We start from the raw sequence: 20,749 nt of genomic DNA, 5'->3' as shown, positions 1-20,749 counted from the left end.
CACATGGTATGTACTCACTTATAAGCGGATATTAGACCTATATAGTACAGGATAACCACACTACAATCCACAGACCCAAAGAAGCAAAGTAACAACGAGGTCCCAAGGGAGGGTGCCAAAATGTCACTCAGAAGGGGGAATAGAATAGACAGCAGAAGTGGATGAAGAGAGGAACTGGACAGGAGATGGAATGGGGAGGGAAGCAAGGGTAGGGATCAGATGTTGAGAGGGGGAGGTAGGAGGTTATAGGCCTAAGCACAGGAAGGGAAATTGAGGGGGCAATCTCTTTGTCTGGCTGGAAGCCTGCAACAGGGCTCCTGGAAGGACAGGAGTGTGACTCTAGCCGAGACTCCTATGAGGGAGTGGAGGGGGAAAAAAGGAGGGGCTGTGAAGACTGAAGTGACTACCTCCGAGCCAAGTAAGACTAGTGGAAGGAGGGGAACAACAATGATCCAAAAATTACCCTACCTACAAAAAATGCAGGGGTTATGAGGGAACAAAGACTGAGAGAAAATGCAACCAATAATTGGCCCAACCTGAGACCCACCCCACAGTAGAGAGCCAGCCCCTGACACTGATAATGACGGGAGGCTAACTTGACTGTAGTCTGAGAAGTTTCAGCCAGCAGCAGATAAAGGCAGCCAAGCTTGGGTGAAGCTCCAGGGATCTTGTAGAAGTGTTGGGATAGGAAGGGATAGGAACTTCACAAGAAGACCAACAGAGACAACTATCCCAGTCCCATAGGGGCTTTCAGAGACTGAGACATCAACTGAGGAGCATGCATGATCTGAGCTTAGGCTCTGCTCACATGTAGCTGATGGGTTGCTTGGTTTCATGTGGGTTGCCTGGCGAGTGAGTGGGGGACTATTTCTAGCATGGACTCTATTGCCTGCTTTTGGATAACTTCCCCCTGGTAGGGCTGCCTTGCCAGGGGATGAAGCTATGCTCAGCCCTGATGTGATTTGATATGTTGGAGAAGGCTGAAACAGGGGAAGGGGGCTCTCCTTTTCTGGGGAGAAAGGGAGGAGGAAGTGGGAAGGGAGAAAGGGAGGAATGGGAAGAGAGGAAGGAGGGAATACCTTTGGGATGTAAAATAAATTAAAAGAGAAAATAAAAATTAATTTTAAAAAAAGAAGTAGACCTGGGAAAAGAAAAAGAAAACGCTAGAGATATTGACAATAAAACATGTTTACTGAGAGTTTGGTTCACTTTTTTTTTTTTTTTTTTTTTTTTTTTTTTTGGATTTCAAGGTAAGTTTAAAGAGACTCAACAGTACAACAGGTCCTGCAAAACAGACTACATAATACTCAATTATTCCACAAAGATCTTTCAAACAGTGAAAGAAATAATGGGATTTGCGAATAAATGGCAGTGGGCTGATATTATAACTGGATTTTCCTTTAGCATTGAAAAAGTGAATCTATATCTAGTTCACTCTTACTCCTTGAAGGATGAGTAGAATTTAAGCACAAAGAGAAGGCTCTAGAGGATTACTGAAAACAAGCATAGTGCTTTATGAGGCAGGTAGATTAAGAATGCAAAAGCGTGTGTGTCTTTCTGCTTCTGGGACAGCCCACTCAGGGTGATCCTTTCCAAGTCCCACCATTTACCTGAAAATTTCATGATTTCCTTATTTTTTCATTGCTGAGTAATACTCCATTGTGTAGATGTACCACAATTTCTGCATCCATTCTTCAGTTGAGGGGCATCTGGGCTGTTTCCAGCTTCTGGCTATTACAAATAAGGCTGCTATAAACATAGTTGAGCAAATGTCCTTATTGTGTCCTTGACCCTCTTTTGGATATATGCCTAGGAGTGGTATGGCTGAATCTTGAGGAAGCATTATTCCTAGTTGTCTGAGAAAGCACCAAATTGATTTCCAGAGTGGTTGTACAAGTTTACATTCCCACCAGCAGTGGAGGAGGGTTCCCCTTTCTCCACAACCTCTGCAGTATGTGTTGTCACTTGAGTTTTTGATCTTGGCCATTCGGATGGGTGTAAGATGAAATCTCAGGGTCATTTTGATTTGCATTTCCCTAATGGCTAATAGCTAATGGCATTGAGCATTTCTTTAAGTGTTTCTCTGCCATTCGATATTCCTCTATAGAGTGTTCTCTGTTTAGCTCTGTTCCCCATTTTTTAATTGGATTACTTGATTTGCTGCTTTTTAACTTCTTCAGTTCTTTATATATACTGGATATTAGCCCTCTGTCAGATAAAGGTTTGGTGAAGATTCTTTCCACAGTATATACTCACTCATATAGACATGTAATATAGGATAAACCTAGTAAAATCTGTACATCTAAAGAAACTAATCAAGAGAGAGGACCCTGACTAAAATGCTAAATCCCCATCCTGAAAGACAAAGAGGATGGACATCAGAAGAAGAAGAAAACAGGAAACAAGTTAGGAACCTACCACAGAGGGCCTCTGAAAGGCTCTACCCTGCAGACTATCAAAGCAGACACTGAGACTTATGGCCAACTGTTGGGCAGAGTGCATGGAATCTTATGTAAGAAGTGGGAAATAGTAAGATCTGGAGAGGACAGGAACCCCACAAGGAAAGTAACAGAACCAGAAAATTTGAACACAGGGGTCTTCCCAGAGACTCATAATCCAACCAAGTACCAGGCATGGAGATAACCTAGAACCCCTGCACAGATGTAGCCCATGGCAGTTTAGTGTCCAAGTAGGTTACGTAGTAATGGGAACAGGGACTGCCTCGGACATAATCTGATTGGCCTGCTCTTTGATGACCTCTCCCTGAGGGGGGAGCAGCCTTACCAGGCCACAGAAGATGACAATGCTGCCACTCCTGATGTGATCTGATAGACTAAGATCGGAAGGAAGGAGAGGAGGACCTCCCCTATCAGTGGACTTGGGGAGGGGCATGAGTGAAGAAGGGGGAGGGAGGGTGAGACCGGGAGGGGAGAAGGGAAGGGCTTATGGAAGGGATACAACGTGAATAAAGTGTAATTAATAAAATAAAATGAAAATGAAAAATAAATAAAAAAGAATGCAAAAGCTTGTTTGGGAGACAAGGAAATGACCTTACCAACAGAGCAATGCTCCTCCCTATAGCCACAGATTATTAAATAAACCTCCCAGAACAATGGTTCCCACTGGGAAATGAAATTGGAAGCTGGTGCTAGACTGTACAAGAAAATATAAATCAAACAAACCAAAACAAGGCTTACGCAAACAGTAGGGAAACCTCTAAGGATGTAGAAAGTATTGCGGGGCTCTTGATTACAACGATTTCCAAAAGGGTAGCTTCAGTGAGCTCACTACTACATAAATCAAAACTGAAGTCCTGTCTCTTGGAAGATCATTCATCACTTTCAGGATTAAGGCATTTATAATGCCAGCAAATTAACCACAAATGGATATTAAAAACTCCACCAGATGATTAATCAGTAAAGGTGGAAGTGGAGGACCTTATTAGTTAGATAGGCATTAGCTGGTGTGCTCAAGTGCTGGCTATGAAATTTGAAAATTAAACATGATTGCACATACCAGGAGTGGTGTTCAACTCCCAGAGGCATTTGAAATGCGTGACCTTCCACGAGGAACTCATTGCAATTGAACAAAAGAGTGGAGCTATGCTGGCCTCCCTGATTCTCATTTGACTAAACATGATTCTAGGGTCTCGTTTTACATGAAGTTTCTTTCCCACAGGAGCTTGTGTTCTTTTAGAATATATTACAGGCCTTCTCCCCCGACCCCAACACACACACCAGGAGTCAGACTGAATCCAGACAGCGAGTCTGTACAGCCAAATAGTTTCCCAAAAGGTCACAAATCTCTCTCTATCTCTGGGGAAAGAATTAGAAGATATCAGTTAGAGGCCACCCTCATTTTCCTAAAGGTCCTCACTAGTAAGCGGGCTCTGTTCCCTTCTTCCTTGCCCCTTTTCTTAGGATGACCTTTCTTCCTACACACATAGGCAATTTAGATATGGAAGCAAAAGAAAAATAGTGTTGTGTAAGGAAACAGAAAGTCATTTCAGCCCTGGACAAAAATGAACAAAACACAGTCTTCAGCTTCAGGAGAGCTGAATACCGGGCGCCATTTGTTGCTTCTGCTCTTTGTTTTGAAAGGCATAATAATGACAGCGACATGCTTTGCCTTGAATAGAAGTGCCAGGTGCAGGTCCCGTCGCTTATCTCACCTAGAAAGCCATGCTTCTTTCAGGTGCTGGGTGCTATGCTGTAATCACAACACTGCACAGGAAACAAACTGGGGTTTGAATATGGGTCAGAGATTTCTAAAGCCCTGTTCTTCAAAACAACCTTAGCCTTGGAAGAGGATAACACTAAGCAGTTATTAGCATTCAGGATGATGTGGGGAAACAGGAAATCCACATCTGAGCTGTGCTCGTGAGGAAACCTTTCAAGTTATTAGCACAGGTTCATAACAGGGACATTCAAATGATGACAGATTCAGTTTTCTGACTTTCAATGTTGTTTTCTAAGTAACTCACCTAAGGAAGACATACATAGGTAGAATAGCCAGGAAGTTAACACTGACAAGACCAGCAAGGTGGCTGTTAGGATAGGTTATTTCTATCCCTTGGTAATGTCTTTCTTGGCCTTTATGCCATAGGTTTCTGAAGCAGGGGCTGTGATTTTGGGTTCTAGAAGATTGGAGGCTGCTGCAGCTGAAGATTTCTAAGATCAATTTGAATTATGCATGTGTCCCTTACTCTCCTTTCACTTAACAATACAAACATGTAAATTTGATTTACTAATGCATATTGATGAAGACTTAGAATTTCTTTTCATTTGAGGCTATTAGGAGTAATGCTGCTATAAACACCTGACCAGTCCTTATTACCCACACATATATTAGTTTCTGCTGAGCAAACACAGGTAGGAGTGAAGTTGCTAGATCATAACATATACTTCTTCATCTTCATACACAGACCAAATGGTCTGTCACTGTGGCAGGAGTAGTTTATATGCACCGTAGCCCAATAACGGTACTAATGTTTTAAAATTTTGTCTATTTTACTTATAACTTTTGGTTTTAGTATAGATTTAAATTCATTGACTACTAAGATACAAAGACAAATAAATTATATTTAGGTCATGGGACCAAATGGAGTAGTGCAGGATGGAAGAAGAGTTCACAGGAGACAGCCCTGGATCATCCCCCTTGAGAAATCTGGAGAGAGAGCTGCTGTCAAGTGTCTATTAGTGACAGAACTGAACTTCAGCACACGTCTATTCATCTTCAGAGCCCAAGCTGTTTCAAACATGCTGGGCTGTCTCAAAATTACACTCAAGAAAATGCAAATAAGCCCAGTGAGGCAGACAACATGTGTGCCTGTCACAGAAGAAGATTCTGTGAAAAAAAAAAAATGCTTTTAATTTGCTCTCTCTGATGAAGAAATGGGCTTTATTTTTTTACCATTTTTACATTTCATTTTTGTTGATAGATTCATACATGTACATAATGAGTATCAGTCATTTCAACCCTGTTACCTCTCTTCTCTTATTCCCCTTACTTGTCCTACCAAACCATTCTTCCTAAGTTCCTCTCCTACTTTCCGTCATGCGTTTGTGTGTGTCTGCTTATGTGTGTGCTATGTGTATTTATTTCTCTCTCTCTCTCTCTCTCTCTCTCTCTCTGTGTGTGTGTGTGTGTGTGTGTGTGTGTGTGTGTGTGTGTCTACATGGGTGTATGTGCATGTATATGTGTGTGTGTCATTGGGTTTAATTAGGTTGCTTTCAAGAGATTATTTACTGGAACACGGGCAACTTATCAGTGGCACACCACTGAAGAAAGTGACACTTTTCCTCTGGTAACCTTGTTAGTTGTCCTTGAAAATATGAGCCACGAGCCATACTACACAAGGAAATTTTCAGGAGCCCAAATCTTGCACAAGTCCGGTGTACATGTTCACAAGTGTAATGAATTTAGAAGCACAGTGCGCATGTCACATCCAAAAGAGGACTTTTTGCAACTCAGCCCCTCCTCCACCGGCTCTTTCATTTCCTGTGTCCTCTTTCCACGAGTTTCCTGAGCCTTTGGGTAAGGGCATGGTATTGATGACTCTATTAGAGGTATGTGCCTTCTAGCTGTGAATTTTCAGGGTAGTGTGCTGAACTTGGAATGCATATAGTGTCCCAAAGATAGAAAGAGGTCATTTGAGGGGGCGGGTGTAAAAAGAAGGCAGAATAGTTAAGGGGTTCAGGAAGGGTGGACGGTGAAACACAGGTGACAGGAAGGCTGAAAAGAGAAAAATGGAGGGAAATATGTCGAGGGGTTGTGAGTGTAAGGCGTATGAGGGGATGGAGAAAGAATAAACAGTATTAATGACTATGAAAGTCATATGGAAACTGACTATTCTTCACATTAAAGCGTTTAATTTTTTTTTAAGGTTTAAACTGCAGTACCCGTCTATGGGGAGATAATGCTCCTCCCCAAAGCCACAGCTTATTAAACAAACCTCTCAGTGTAAGGTGGTCAGGAGGCCATAGACTCTCCCGAAACAAGGCGACTAACATTGTTCTTGGTTAGTCACTAGGAGTATATGGTAAGACCCTATTGCTAAAAACACTGTCCCTCTCCCCTAGTCCACTGAAGAAGAGGAAGGAGACAAGAGAGGGGGCTGCAACTGGGATACAAAGTGAATAAATTGTTAAATAATAATAATAATAATAATGCTTTGGTCACAGGTCTTGGAGAAATAAGCAATAACTGAGGTAAGAGACAGATTTTAAGGTTGGGGAAACAAAAGGATTTTGAGTGGTATGAATAAGTAGACACTGGATTGTTAAAGCTCTCATTAGCATGAAGGTAGAGGGGAGAAAAGAGAATCAGAACAAAGGGGGCAAAAAGAAATGAAATTCTTCAGCCCAGGGAGGAATGTTGGGTGCATTTTTTAACCATTTGTTGGTTTGTTTCTTGGATGCTTTTAATAGCTGTAATTATATGCCAAAAAAATTAATCTTGCCCTATTAATTTTAGAGTTTCTTCTGATCTGGGTGAAATGGTGATTTGCTGTAACCATTTTTGTCTGATAGTCTCAGATCCCCACCTCTCCATTGCTTGTTCATGCTCTCTTGCTCTGTCATGAAATTTATCAAAACCAATTTTTTTCTTTTTTTTATTAATTACACTTTATTCACTTTGTATCCCCCATAAACCTCTCCCTCCTCCCCTCCCAATCCCACCCTCCCTCCCCCTTCTTCACTCATGCCCCTACCCAAGTCCAAAGATAGGGAAGGTCTTTCTCCCCTTCCTTCTGATCCTAGTCTATCAGATCTTATCAGGAGTGGCTGCATTGTCTTCCTCTGTGGCCTGGTAAGGCTGCTCCCCCAACAGCGTGAGGTGAACAAAGAGCAGACCAATCAGTTCATGTCAGAGGCAGTCCCTGTTCCCATTACTATGAAACCCACTTGGACACTAAACTGCCCTGGGCTACATCTGTGCAGGGGTTCTAGGTTATCTCCATGCATGGTACTTGGTTAGAGTATGAGTCTCAGGAAAGATCCCTGTGCTCAGATTTTTGGTTCTGTTGCTCTCCTTGTGGAGCTCCTGTCCTCTCCAGATCTCACTATAATATCCAGTATATATAAAGAACTAAAGAAGTTGAAAAGCAACAAATCAAGTAATTCAATTAAAAAATGGGGAACAGAGCTAAACAGAGAACTCTCTGTAGAGGAATATCGAATCGCAGAGAAACACTTAAAGAAATGCTCAACCCCATTAGCCATTAGGGAAATGCAAATCAAAACAACCCTGAGACTTCACCTTACACCCATCAGAATGGCCAAGATCAAAAACTCAAGTGACAACACATACTGCAGAGGTTGTGGAGAAAGGGGAACCCTCCTCCATTACTGGTGGGAATGTAAACTTGTACAACCACTCTGGAAATCAATCTGGCGCTTTCTCAGACAACTAGGAATAGCGCTTCCTCAAGATCCAGCTAACCACTCCTAGGCATATACCCAAAAGAGGTCAAGTACACAATAAGGACATTTGCTCAACCATGTTTGTAGCAGCCTTATTTGTAATAGCCAGAAGCTGGAAACAACCCAGAAGCCCCTCAACTGAAGAATGGATATAGAAATTGTGGTATATCTACACAATGGAATATTACTCAGCAATAAAAAAAGCAAGGAAATCATGAAATTTGCAGGTAAATGGTGGGAACTAGAAAAGATCATCCTGAGTGAGCTATCCCAGAAGCAGAAAGACACACACAGTATATATTCACTCATATAGACATATAATATAGGATAAACCTACTAAAATCTGTACACCTAAAGAAACTAATCAAGAGGGAGGACTCTGTCTAAAATGCTCAATCCCCATCCCAGAAGGCAAAGAGGATGGACATCAGAAGAAGAAGAAGAAAACAGGAAAGAAGTAGGAGCCTGTCACAGAGGGCCTCTGAAAGGCTCTGCCCTGCAGACTATCAAAGCAGATGCTGAGACTTACAGCCAACTGTTGGGCAGAGTGCATGGAATCAAAACCAATATTAACTCAGGAATAAGGATGGGTTTTCCTCTAACAGAAGATATGGAATAATTTGTGGTTCAGTCAGAATTTTGTATCACAGGCACAGTCTACCTCAGTTTTTCTCAGTATGGAACAAGAAACAGTAATTTGTTAAAATACTAACAATCTCCTTGAAATCAAAATAGTCAAAACTAACAGTATTCTGATGGCTTGTTTGCTAAGGTTTGCCAAGAGCGTTCTCCCCAGCATCCTTAGAAATGTCTACCAGGAACTAGTTCGGGAAATAAAATGTAAGTTATTTCCAGTTTTATATGCATTTGTATGGCAGTCGTTGCACCCTCTGGTTTACGAGAACTTTGCACAGTGACTGGCTCTAGAGTATCTTGGGATCACTTGTCATAACACAGCTTCTACATATTTCTACCTGACAGATTTTGTCCACAAAGTTACCCTGGCCTTCTAAGTCACCAAGCACCGTGAGCACAGGGTAACCTTCATATGTCCAAGTTCATTGTTACCGAAAGCCTTTCATGCCTGCTTGAGTTAGTTACACCCAACCAAATGCCCTAAACTGTGCTTACATAACACTGTTGCTTTGCAATATAAGTTTTCTTTCTTTATGACTCTTTGTATACTTAAATTCTGGAGCACCATTTAGGTTTATTTTAGTACTTATACCTGGTGTCTTGTGCTTTAAATTATTTCAAAGACAGAAGGGGATTAACCTTGTAAATAGTTTTGAGGATTTATTGCCATGTATATCATAAAAGAAGGAAGACCCTATAAAATTTATTTCTTACCCTCTAAGAATTTATAATCAAGATGGAAATATCCAGTATAAAGAGAAAGCAAGTTAAAGAAAAACTCAAAATTTAAATAACACTTTAAAAACATATATCAGATTCCAGAAGAACCTGTGCAACTATAAATAATATTGAAAACAATAATAAAGAATGTTAAGTGTTTAAAAGAGAAAATATATTAGACTAGAGTAGACAGAGAATCTGGGCAGATGGGTGGGAGTGAACAGCTCAGAAGAAAGTGGAGGAAACTTCCACAGAGCCCATCTCAGAAAACACTGTTCTCAGCTGTTTCATCCTCAATTCTGAGTCTTCCCCTTTTGTCCTTCCATTGCTACCTTTCTTTAATCTATTTTTCCATCTGCAGCTGATCCCTCCTGACTCCTGGCAAGTGTCTCAGTTTCAGCCTCTACCCGACAGCTCTCTCGGCTCCCTCCATCTTGCTTACCAATGTCTTTTGACAGGGCAGATCTCCCCCATCTGACTAGCCGTGAGGATGCCTTTCTTAAAGAATGACAAGAAGCCACGTTTCACTCAGTGATCAAAAGCCCTGCAAGCTTGGGGTTTCAGGTTGTTGACAGTGTGCAGAGGTGAGCACAGTGAGGGAGGCATGCTGAAATTCAAAGATGGAAGAGGCAAAGCAGGCTATAATGGGAAACAGGCTGGCATTGCATGGGGAACAGGGAGCAGCCTCCAGGTACAGGCTGGATGTGAGGGAAAGGGTTAAAATATATTTTGTGGAGAGAAAGTCACCAAAGTCATAATTTCAAATGAGAATGTGCACAGTATTTCTAAATAATCTGATTTTCCCACTAGAGATAGAAAAAAAAGAGAGAGAACTTTGTGTGCCTGTAATTTACTAGCTCTCCTGCAAGAATAAGGGAACATTTTATTATTTAAAATGTATGAAAACAACAAACTGAAGAGATTAATTTCATTCCATGTTCAGGTACAATCTATTAAAAACCAGGGCCTCTCTAAGCCTTTTCTACTAATGTGCAAATGGTTGTCTTTAAATGCTTTCTCTAATAGTAGTGGTGTGTATGTGTGGTGTGTGTGTGTGTCTATGTGCTACAAGTAAATTACCATGAAGCAAAGACTGTTTCTCAGAGTAACTAACAAGCCACTATCATTATTGTTACTGAAATCATCACTCATGAAACAAAGCTGAAAGATATCAATAGAAGGTCACAGAGGGTGAGGGAATGGAGAAGCCCAAGATGCAATGTCAGATGCACAGTATCCAACCCAAACTGCATTTTCCTAGAACTCACCTGAAAGGTATCACCACCTGCCTCATGCTACAGAGATAAACCACCAAAGCTAAAGGGGAGGGGGGAAGGGAGAGGGCAAAAGGAAAGAAAGGGACAAATAAATAAGGAAGAAATGAAAAAGGAAAGGAAAGAAAGAAGAAAGACTGGGAGGAAAGAAGGCAAAAGTTTTAGTGAAGGTTTAGTATTTTGATAATAGTACATAGCTTATAATTAATATTTTCCTATGCCATCTACCCTCGCAATGCTCTGAGAGAATTTTAAGCTAATTTGAAGAAAAGAGAGATCCAAAGAGTTGATGTGGCCTATGTAATATCAACTGTCATCTTGAGGAAATAAAAATCACATTTATCCATTTATGTTAAAATCAGAACTCAACACTTAGCTCTGCCTCTGGTTTTTCTCCTAATAATCTATGAGTGACAGTCATTGTGATAGCTCCCATTTTGCAACTGAGAGAGCACAAGTGTGGTTTTCCTGAGATCTCCAACTCCTCAACTCATGTTACTCTCATTTCTATATTGGAAACTTGTCCTGAATATTAAAGGGGAACAAGAACATGGACTGGCAAGAGGTATGGACGGTGGCTGGGGTCGTAGCTCAGATATTCTCATCTTCCTCAATTAAATCTCATCATCAACTAAGTGATGATGGTAAGTATCTCCAATACAAGGCCTTTCTACAACCATGAGGTTTTGTTTGTATTCACTGTACTTGATTAAGGAAGGATGTACGCAATACTTAAATGGGCCTGCTCTGTTCCCATGAGGACTGAGTTCATCTTCCTCCCTTGTGGTGACAGATAGGTAAACTGAATTAATTAATATTTTTAAAGGGGGAGGTCCTCCTTTCTTTCCATCTGACCCTATCCTATCAGGTCTCATCAGGACTGGCTGCATTGTCTTCCTCTGTGGCCTGGTAAGGCTGCTCCACTTGAAGAGGGGCATGGGAGGAGATGAGAGGGGAAGGGTGGGATTGGGAGTGAATGAGAGAGAGGACTACAGCTGAGATACAAAGTGAATAAACTGTTATTAACATAAAAATTAAAATTAGAAAAGGGGGATAGTTCTGTTAGTACCATTCAGAGACGAAAGTGAGAGAAAACTAACAAAGTGAGAATTAGTCCTTCATGACTATGCAAAGATTCACACACACTTTTATTGTTCAGTTTGAAGTGGATAAAATTGAAACAGACGCTAGAAAACTAAAGATTCTTATCCATTTAATAGGTGACACTCCAAATATGAACCTCCCTCTCTATTGCAAACACCTCAACTTACATGGTGAGATCACTAATTTTCTATACCATCTAATTTCAGTTTAGTTAAAGACATTTTAGTAGGGATTATAAACCTCACTTTCCTTCATCTCTTCTCAATACAGCATCTGCAGTGGTGCCACCCTTTCCTTGCCTTCCATCCCTCGTGCACTGCAGAGAGAATCAATACAGATTTCTAAAATACCCAGCAGTGTAGATGATGAAGTACCAGAGAGCTTTTGGAGATGGGAACAAGACTGTATCCCTCTGCTGAGCCTGTGATGTCGGCTTGTATTGGGCTCTGGTAAGATGGAAATGCAAAGCTGCTGTAGGTAGCAAAGGCATGTGGCTGGGGCTTGCTGAAAGACCAAGAAAGAGGATAGCTCAGCTTGTCCATTCATCACAGAATGTTTATTAAACACCACCACTGATGAAAATTAAATCTTTGACTGGCTCTGTAAATAATGGACAAATTCAGTTAGGAGCCCCCTCTGTGTGCATCAGCCTTGTGGAAAACAACTGCCATCAGGAACAATTACATACTCGGCCAGCTACAGAGATAGAATCACAGCCAGTCACTGGTGGCACGATTCTCTCTCCCTGAAAGAATCAAAATTCCTGCTGGGAAACAGAAAGCAGGATGGCCTGTTGGAAAGATCTGTCATGCAGGGTTACAGAAAATTTCTTTTGTAAAGGCTATTGGCAAATAGTTAATTAACCTGAAAAATGAGACTAGCTCCTCTCAGCTCCATCACTCTCGGTGCTGGAACATTGACATCATTGTGCGTGTGACATTGCAATCTTTTTCTTCATCATGTTAATTATATTCCCGAGTGTTGTAGTAATTCTTAAGGACTTTTAACTTGTCCAGGGACACCATCATGCTCCCTTGGTTGGTTCTTCTAAAATAAAGAAACAACCAAAACAGTCTTCATCTTCCTCGCCATATATATACATATATATGTATATATACGTTATATACACAGATATGATGAAAGAGGAAGCTAAAGGATAGGAAATACCTTTCTTTTTACATATTATGTAATTAATGCATGATAGATAGAGAGACAGAGACAGAGACAGACATGATAGATAGAGGGGAGGCAGAGAGAATGATAGATAGGTAAATAGATAAGAGAGGGGGAGGGGGAAGAGAGAGATAGACTACTAAAGATAGGTCAATACTTCATAGTTTTAAATCTGTCTGATACATTCAACACATTGTTTTCTTCATTAATCCTGCAACTTCCAAATAAGTTCTTGTTTTCTCAGTTATCACCCCTTCTCTATGTGTCTGAGGACCCCAGGACTCCATCAATAAGTCAAATGTTGGCCTTAATGTCCACCTTCCTGTTTCTCCATTTCATTTGAATAAGAGCCCCATCCCCTGCTGCTATAATAGAATGTTTGTTTTTTCAGCTTTGGTGTACATGTTTTCCCAATGTCCAGAAGACATCTGTAAAGATGCGGATTCTAACCTTCTCCCCAAGAAATGAAATTAAACCTTTTAGTATATGTGCAGGCACTTGGGTTTCTTATTTAATCTCTACACAGCTTTGGGCACACTGTGAATTAATTTTGATGTGTCTCAGTCTTCTCACCAGTAAAATGCCGATTGTTGTAGTTTCCTCCCAAGATCAATGTGGGCAGCATGTAAGGCCTGGAGGATACTCTAGGCTATGGGCCAATACAGCAACACACTATTGGAATGTAAGAGCCACCAGCACATGGGAGTTTTAGGGACTGAGACCGGCTCATTTGATGTTTCATCATCAGATACAAACACACGGCATTTTTATGTGCTGTTTTTTATTTTCTTTTACAAATAATAGGCTCATACATATTTATTATACATTCTTTTTCTCTTTTATTTTTAATTATTTTCTCTCTCTTTTTTTTTACATTATAATTACAAAATTTCTCCCTTCCCTTTCCTTCCTCCAAACCCTCCTGTGTACCTCTCCTTGACCTCTTTCAAATCCATGGCTTCTATTTTTATCATTTGTTGCTACATTCATGTAGGTATATCCTTCTATGTTCCCAAATACGCAAGTTCAGACTGCTGCTCAGTCAGCGTAATGTTTCTCGTATGTGCGTTTTTTCAGGTCTGACGGTTTGTTGTTGGATAACTAGTCAGTGTGCTCCTCCACGGAAAAGAATATCCTCCCGCTCTCAGTGTCCCTTAGTTGCCTGTAGCTGCTTGTGTGTCACTTGATTTTCATAAGCAGTTTCTTCATCGTGAACCTTAGCTCTATCGCTGTGAAAACAGTTACTAATGCACATTCAGCCATGTGTTAACTACCGAGATGCCATATAACAAATGCATCATTTGCCATTCTGCAAGTATCATAAAGTGGATAAACATGAAATTGCATGATATGCACCAAGAGTATATCATACACGTGCATGCATATATGTAAATATGTGTTTAAAATAACTAATAACTACAAAAGGTATAAATAATAAATACGTATTTAAAATGACTGTAAAAAGTCTAGGATGATAAACATGTAAACAAATGATGGTGAGACTGGATCATCAGATATAGATACCAGCAGACAAATCTGACGACCTAAGCTGGATCCCCAGAGCCCATCTAGTGAAAAGAGAAAACTGATGCTCATATGTATTCCTCTGACCAACAAGCACATACCATGGTGACACACACACACACACAAACACACACACACACAGAATGAATATAAAAATATTAAAATACCAAAACTAGTAAAATAACAGTTATCACTATTTTGCTTTAGGTACTGTAAAAAATTATTTATGTCATAACATAATGGCATATGTCATTATATATATCATGTTATGTTACATATAATACATATGACATCATATTACTTATTATATTGTTTATCCCAGCATCAGCACAAACACACGAGCAAAGCTTGGTGCTATGATATTAGGATGACTACATCACAGGGGTTATTTAGCTCGATTAGAAGCTCATGGTATCGTCACCACTGAGCAGAAGTGCGCTACAGAAACGCATGACTTTGTTTCAGACATCCGCTGTGAGGCATGGAAGTAGCAAGTTCTATCACGACATGCCGAAATAAGCAGCGCACTCGTTTCCTGTTTATCCTGTTTGCTTTCATCTGTTTGTTGTTTGTTTTCCTGGGTCACAGAAATGTAAACACAGTGCAATAACATTGCCTATGTTTTTCGTAGCACGTTAAATCTATAGACAGCATCCTACAAAATTGCTACCTTATGTGCATATTGTGTGGCCGGATTTTCCTTGTGTTATCCTCTGTCGTGCCAATGGCAGAAAAGCACACCAGTGTGTTGGGGAAGTCGTGCTCTAGATGCACATCATCTACCTCACCTGTGTGTAGCAAGTCCCTTCAACTCTCACTTTCTCCATTTAAATACAAGGGTGATGGTTTTTTTGTTTTTGTTTTTGTTTTTTAATTAAGCCTTGTTTTCAGCTGCACATGGTTGCACACACCTGTAATCCCAGCACTCAGGGAGGCAGAGGCAGGCGTATCTCTGTGAGTTTGAGGCCAGCCTGGTCTAAAAATCGAGTCCAGGACAGCAAGGCTACACGGAGAAATCCTGTCAAAAAAATCCTTATTTTCTCTGCATTTAAAAATATTGTTGGACAATGTTAGAATGTGATGGTTAATTATACAAAAATGCTTATATTTTTATTCTTATACATATTAAATGCATTGCATAATGTTAATTATATCAATTCAAAAGTCAAATTGACACAGGAGTAGAATTTTGGCATCGATGGTTAATATTTATTGTTACAGATTTGTAGGTTAAAAACTGCATTAACAACAGCCCTGTTTTCTTTTTAATGGTGACTAATAGAAGTACTGGCCCTTCCTTCTCAGTATATGAAACATAACACAGTGGAGTTGGATGAAGTGCGTTGGGATCTATGTTTTATTTGTATGACTAGGTAAAAGTTCTTGCATGATTTTCAATCTATCAGCCAGAGATACACCTCATTACCATTGTGAGGAGTAAATGTAAGCATTCCCATATATGCTGGCTCCATTGCTACTGCTGGGTTCTTCTTAAACGTCTGCTTCCCTCATCTTTTCCCATTCGAGTAGCCACTGAAGGCCTGGGTATTATGCATACTCAGTGAACTCGATTGGATCCTTATTGCTTGAACTTTTTCCACACAGAACATTAATTCACCTACATATGTTACATCATGTAGAAACTGTTTTGTTTTGTTTTTCAGCAAAGCAACAAGTCTTTTCAAATGTTTGACTCATCATAGTATGTTTTCATAGTAAAACATTAGGATTAAAAAACAATGTAATTTCTCAACAGACATAAAACATCTCTGAAGCTCTGTTAATTTAATAATTTTTGTTTTAATAATTTTGATTTTCTTGTCCTTGTTCAGCGATGACTCTGACCTGCTGTTCAGAACTGAGAGTAGATAACAATCTTATGTAGCTTCCTTAGCTTTTGCAGAGGGGGTCCTCCCAAATATTCCTGCACAGGACAATATGGTTCAGGCTAAATAGTCTCCGGAAATTTCTCTATTGATTCAAATCTTCAACCATATGGAAAGTGGCTTTTAAAGACATTTTAGTTTATTCGAAGGCAAACATTTTGACATTCAAAAGTTTAGTGTTGAGATCTGTGGTTGAATATTTACATACTAATAGCCCTAAATAAGCCAAAGAGCAGGCTGGTTCAAGAGCAAGATTTGATTCTATCATTGTGAATCCCGAAGGACATTTGCCTGGTGTGAAAATGTATAATGCTCTCTGAAGTCTTATCCAAGCATGCCATTTAATCAGAGTAACCACAGGAACACCTGCCTTTATTCTTCACCCTTTCTAAGGGCCAGCTGCCTGAGCCTGTCTGTATTACACTGGAAATGTTTTGCTCCGGTGTTTGGTGATAAATGTCCTTCTTTCATGTAAAGTGAAGATAAAAGCAATTTGAAAACTTCCAGCTGTTGGGAGGGTGACAATGAATAGTCACTGAAATCAACAAGAAGGAAGGTCAAATAGGCCACGATTATGTATCACAGAATCACATAGTAAGTAGCCTGCTGGAGGTGGCTACTGGCAGCATCTTCAGCTCCAAGCTCCAGGCCTAAGACCAGGAAACAGGATGAAACACTTTACCCTCTTTCCATGTCCCTCAAGTCCTGCAGAAACAAGGCAACATCAGCCATCGCACAATGACATGTGGATGCTCAGACTCTTGCCACATCTGCCTTAGCTCGTATGCTGCCAGGGAAGACTCTCTGATAGTGATGGTTTCCAACCTCTTCTTCAACACATGCCTCTCTCTCTCTCTCTCTCTCTCTACTCATATATATATGAATATATATATGTGTGTATATGAATGTGTATATGCATATATATATATTCAGTCTATTTCTCAATTCTTTCAAAGCATAGTTATACCCTTTTATCAATTCTCTCTCTAAATCTACATTTCATTTATTTTCCCCTCTTAAGCCATTGATTGCTTAAATGGAAAATAAAAAGTTTTAAAATCCTCATTTACAGAGTTGTAAAGCTTTTTCATCCATATTTCTTTCCTAGATGGGATGACTCCCCTTCCTGTTACACAAGCATTTTACCACTGACCCCACACATACACACACCCCTGCCTTCATGGTATTTCATATTTGGATAGAAGGGGAAGATTCTGTCTATTATTATCTATCTGACCTCTCTATACACTATAGTCACTGTCTTTTTTCCTCCCTTCTCAACGTTTTCATTCTTTTTAGAAACACACCAAAGTTATTAGTTTGTTCGCTTGTCCTCAACTTTGACTCTTTATGAACTAAAAAACTGAATTTCTTTGGCAACATTTGTCCAGGCTTACCCTGAATGAATACATATCCCTGGTGGGGAGTCCTCTCTTGTTTATTTGTTTATTGTTGTATTACCAGCTTGTATCCAATACATAACCAAGCTGTGACACACTCAGCTGGAAGTATCACTGAGTATCTCCTCATTTAGTTTGTTATGGTTGGTGTTTAAGATCCTGTGGAAAAAAACTATTGGCAACTCTGCTATGATACGCCAGCATGAATTTTCAAGACTTCGTCTCGTGAATGCCTCATAGTCTTTTGGGAAACTTTCATTTGTTTAACCACAAAGCCTGGCTTGATTACCTTGCTTACCACCCACAGCCAAAAAAACAAACAAACAAACATTCTTTAAACCACTATCACTTTCAAAATCCAACCTTTTTCTTAGTACGCAAAGCCTTCATGTGCAATGGAAGACACAGAAAAGCAGAGAAAGGAGGGCATTTTTCATCAAAACAACAGCACTGAGAATACTAAAGATGTGCCTGTGTTTGTATCTATCTCTTTAAGTATCAACAGAATTTCTGTTTTCATCTGTAGAGTTTTGAGAGTAGTAGAACAGTTAGCTCCCATGTAGCTGTCTAATTTCATCAGTAATTTAAAGACCATATAAACCCAGAACAAATATTACTCAGCATGAAATTAAAGGAACAAATTACCCTCTTAAAGTTCTACTCATCCTGACCGCGGTCTCCGAATTCTCCTGATTCAGGAGCTTCCCCTTAAGTCTTTACTTTTAATCACCCTGCCAGCTGCTCTCCTGTTAACTGCCATCCATGGTCTATACAGCGGACTCTACCAATCCCTCCTTCCCAGGCGTTTGAAAACTTACCGCTTTTACCAACGCCCCCTGCGCCCAGCATTACCACCTTGTACTCTCTGGACCCGCCTGATGAGCCAGGGTAGCAGTGGGCTTCGTTTTCTACTTCCATCTTACCCGGGGGACCGAGGAGAAAATGAGGAAGAAAAAGAGTCACCGTGTCAGGTGCTGGCTCAGACAGTAAACAACTCTAAAACTGTGTCAAAGGAAAGCTTTAGTGCATGACAAGAACCATCAGCGCCAGGCCGCCTGCTGGTCCTCTGCTGGAGCGGGTCTCATAGCAACCACTTCAATTGCTTCCAATAAAAATCTGCCTTTACCTCCCCCTCCCTCTGATCCTTCACTGTTGCACATCTCCACTGATCTCACTTGCTCATTCTGGGTTTTTTTTTCCCCCTTCCCTCTGAGGTTTATTTCTCCGTTGCTCTTTCTCATTCCTCCTCTGCGGGCCCCCTCCCCGGCTGCAGAGGCAGTGTTGAGGGGCACACACATTCGACTTCATTCCAGACTGAGGTGCTCTGATAGAACGAATGTGAGACTTTAGGAAAGATGCCATCTCACAAGCTGGCTTCTGTTGCTGCAGCTTCGGAGACATTATTCTCCTTTCGTCGGAGTCAATTAGTTGAAATGTTTCTGTGGCTTGCATCCTTGTTATCTGTCGTGATCTTCCCTCACAGTTCTCATCAGGCACGAAAAGCAGACAATAACTTGGGGCATATAAGGATGAGTCTTCAGTGTTGTTGAGATAATGCCTAAGAGAAGTTGCCTGCTCACTGTGCAATGGAGGTCCTGACAGAGGAGGATAATTGAATTTGCTCATTGTCACACCTGGATATGGATCATCCTTATTTTTACCAAATTATTAGAAACAAAGTGAAATGTAAGACTCCGGCAAGCATGAAAGAGATATACAATAGATATGTTTTCTTAAAAAAAAAAAAGAGGTGGATAATAGATAATAGAAAAATCTAGACTGTTCTTCAGAAGGCCAAAGTCTCGCTCACTTGAATTCTTATAACCCTTTCCGCTGTGATCTTTGTTTTAAAACATGAAAGTCTTAGGACAGTTTCAATGATCTCTAATTGCCGTAGTCAGACTTGATTCTTCCATGGAGGTGATAGCGTGCCAAACTTCATGCATATAAGTCACTGCAATATTTAACTCCCTCTGTAGTTTTCCTAATAGAATCTTTCAAGGAGCACGAGCAGGAGTGAGAAAAAGGAAGGGGTAAAAAGATATGATTATATTTCAATTAAGATATACTTTGAAAAATACCAAGATATTTAAATGTGGATTTAAATATATTATATATAAACATAAATATGTATATCAGTTTAACTCATAATTGTTTTCTTTCAGGAATTTGCCATGGGGCTTTTCCAATAATTCTGTTCCCAGAAAATTTGTTCTTTCCATTCTCCTTCCACTACAGTTCAGTTATGGACCTAGATCTCTGAATTTCTGTAGTAATTCCCCAGTTTAGAGGTAATTCTAGGCTTCATTTTCTTTTGAGCTACAGAAGTAAACCTAAAGGCCTCCTGGATGTGTCCATGAAAACTCTGCTTGTATTTTATCTACAGTGTTTCTAGAAAGACATCACCTCCAGCCTCAATAAACAGAGCTGACATTATCATCAGCTTTTGTAGGAGCGTCAGCACCTTCCAAGTTTCAGTTTTAGTTCCACCTCCCCTTATATTTGACTTTCATGACCAGAACACCCCGTAATTTACTCTCCCGTAGCACAAGCTCTCTGCCCTTTCCTATTTTCAGAGGGCACAGATGAGCCTATGCACATAAACCAGCATCCTACTGACCATGCCGACACACGTTCATATATCAAATACAAAATCACACAGGCCGATGGCTTCCAGTGTCCCACACAGACACAAATCATTGTCTGAGTCCATGTTCCAACTTTGCTTTCACACTCTGCAGAGTAGACAAACACCGAGTTACCTGTCTTCCTCCTGGCAAAACCGTCAATTCTATGACTGGCTCTAATAAAGAAGTATGGCTGTATTATAATTATCATGTCGTTTTTAAAAATTAAAGTGCTATTATTCAATGAAACAAAAAAAATGTGTAGCCTTTAGCCTCAAGGTCATCCTGGTTTTTGCATCTAGATACAATGTTGAAATTCTCATGACCTTCAGCACATTGCAAACTTCAGCTGTCAGGCATCTGTCCATATCAGCTGTCTATATCAGCCCTGTGGACTTTTGGTAAAGCCCAGAAACTGTATAGACAGTTCTGTCTTTGGTCATCCGCATATTTCAGAAACCTTATTTTGATATTGGGTGA

General features: G+C 40.3%; 1 protein-coding gene across 4 annotated transcripts in view; it reads right to left on the bottom strand.

Moving 5' to 3' along the window:
* Rit2 (Ras like without CAAX 2) overlaps positions 1–18,800 on the bottom strand; it is a 337,828-nt gene extending 319,028 nt beyond the window's left edge. For 2 of the 4 annotated variants that reach the window (XM_060377523.1, XM_060377522.1), the window contains exon 1: positions 18,461–18,799. In XM_060377523.1, coding sequence (XP_060233506.1) covers positions 18,461–18,560 — 100 coding nt within the window. In that variant the 5' untranslated portion in view covers positions 18,561–18,799. Of the gene's footprint in view, positions 1–18,460 lie in introns of all 4 variants that reach the window. The other 2 variants (XM_060377524.1, XM_060377521.1) reach the window with 2 other exon arrangements.
* Between the last annotated feature and the right edge of the window lie 1,949 nt (positions 18,801–20,749).

This window comes from Meriones unguiculatus, chromosome 2 (genome assembly GCF_030254825.1).
Source record: "Meriones unguiculatus strain TT.TT164.6M chromosome 2, Bangor_MerUng_6.1, whole genome shotgun sequence".
In the NCBI taxonomy this organism is placed as follows: Eukaryota; Metazoa; Chordata; class Mammalia; order Rodentia; family Muridae; genus Meriones; species Meriones unguiculatus.
This window is presented reverse-complemented; position numbering and strand designations above follow the sequence as displayed.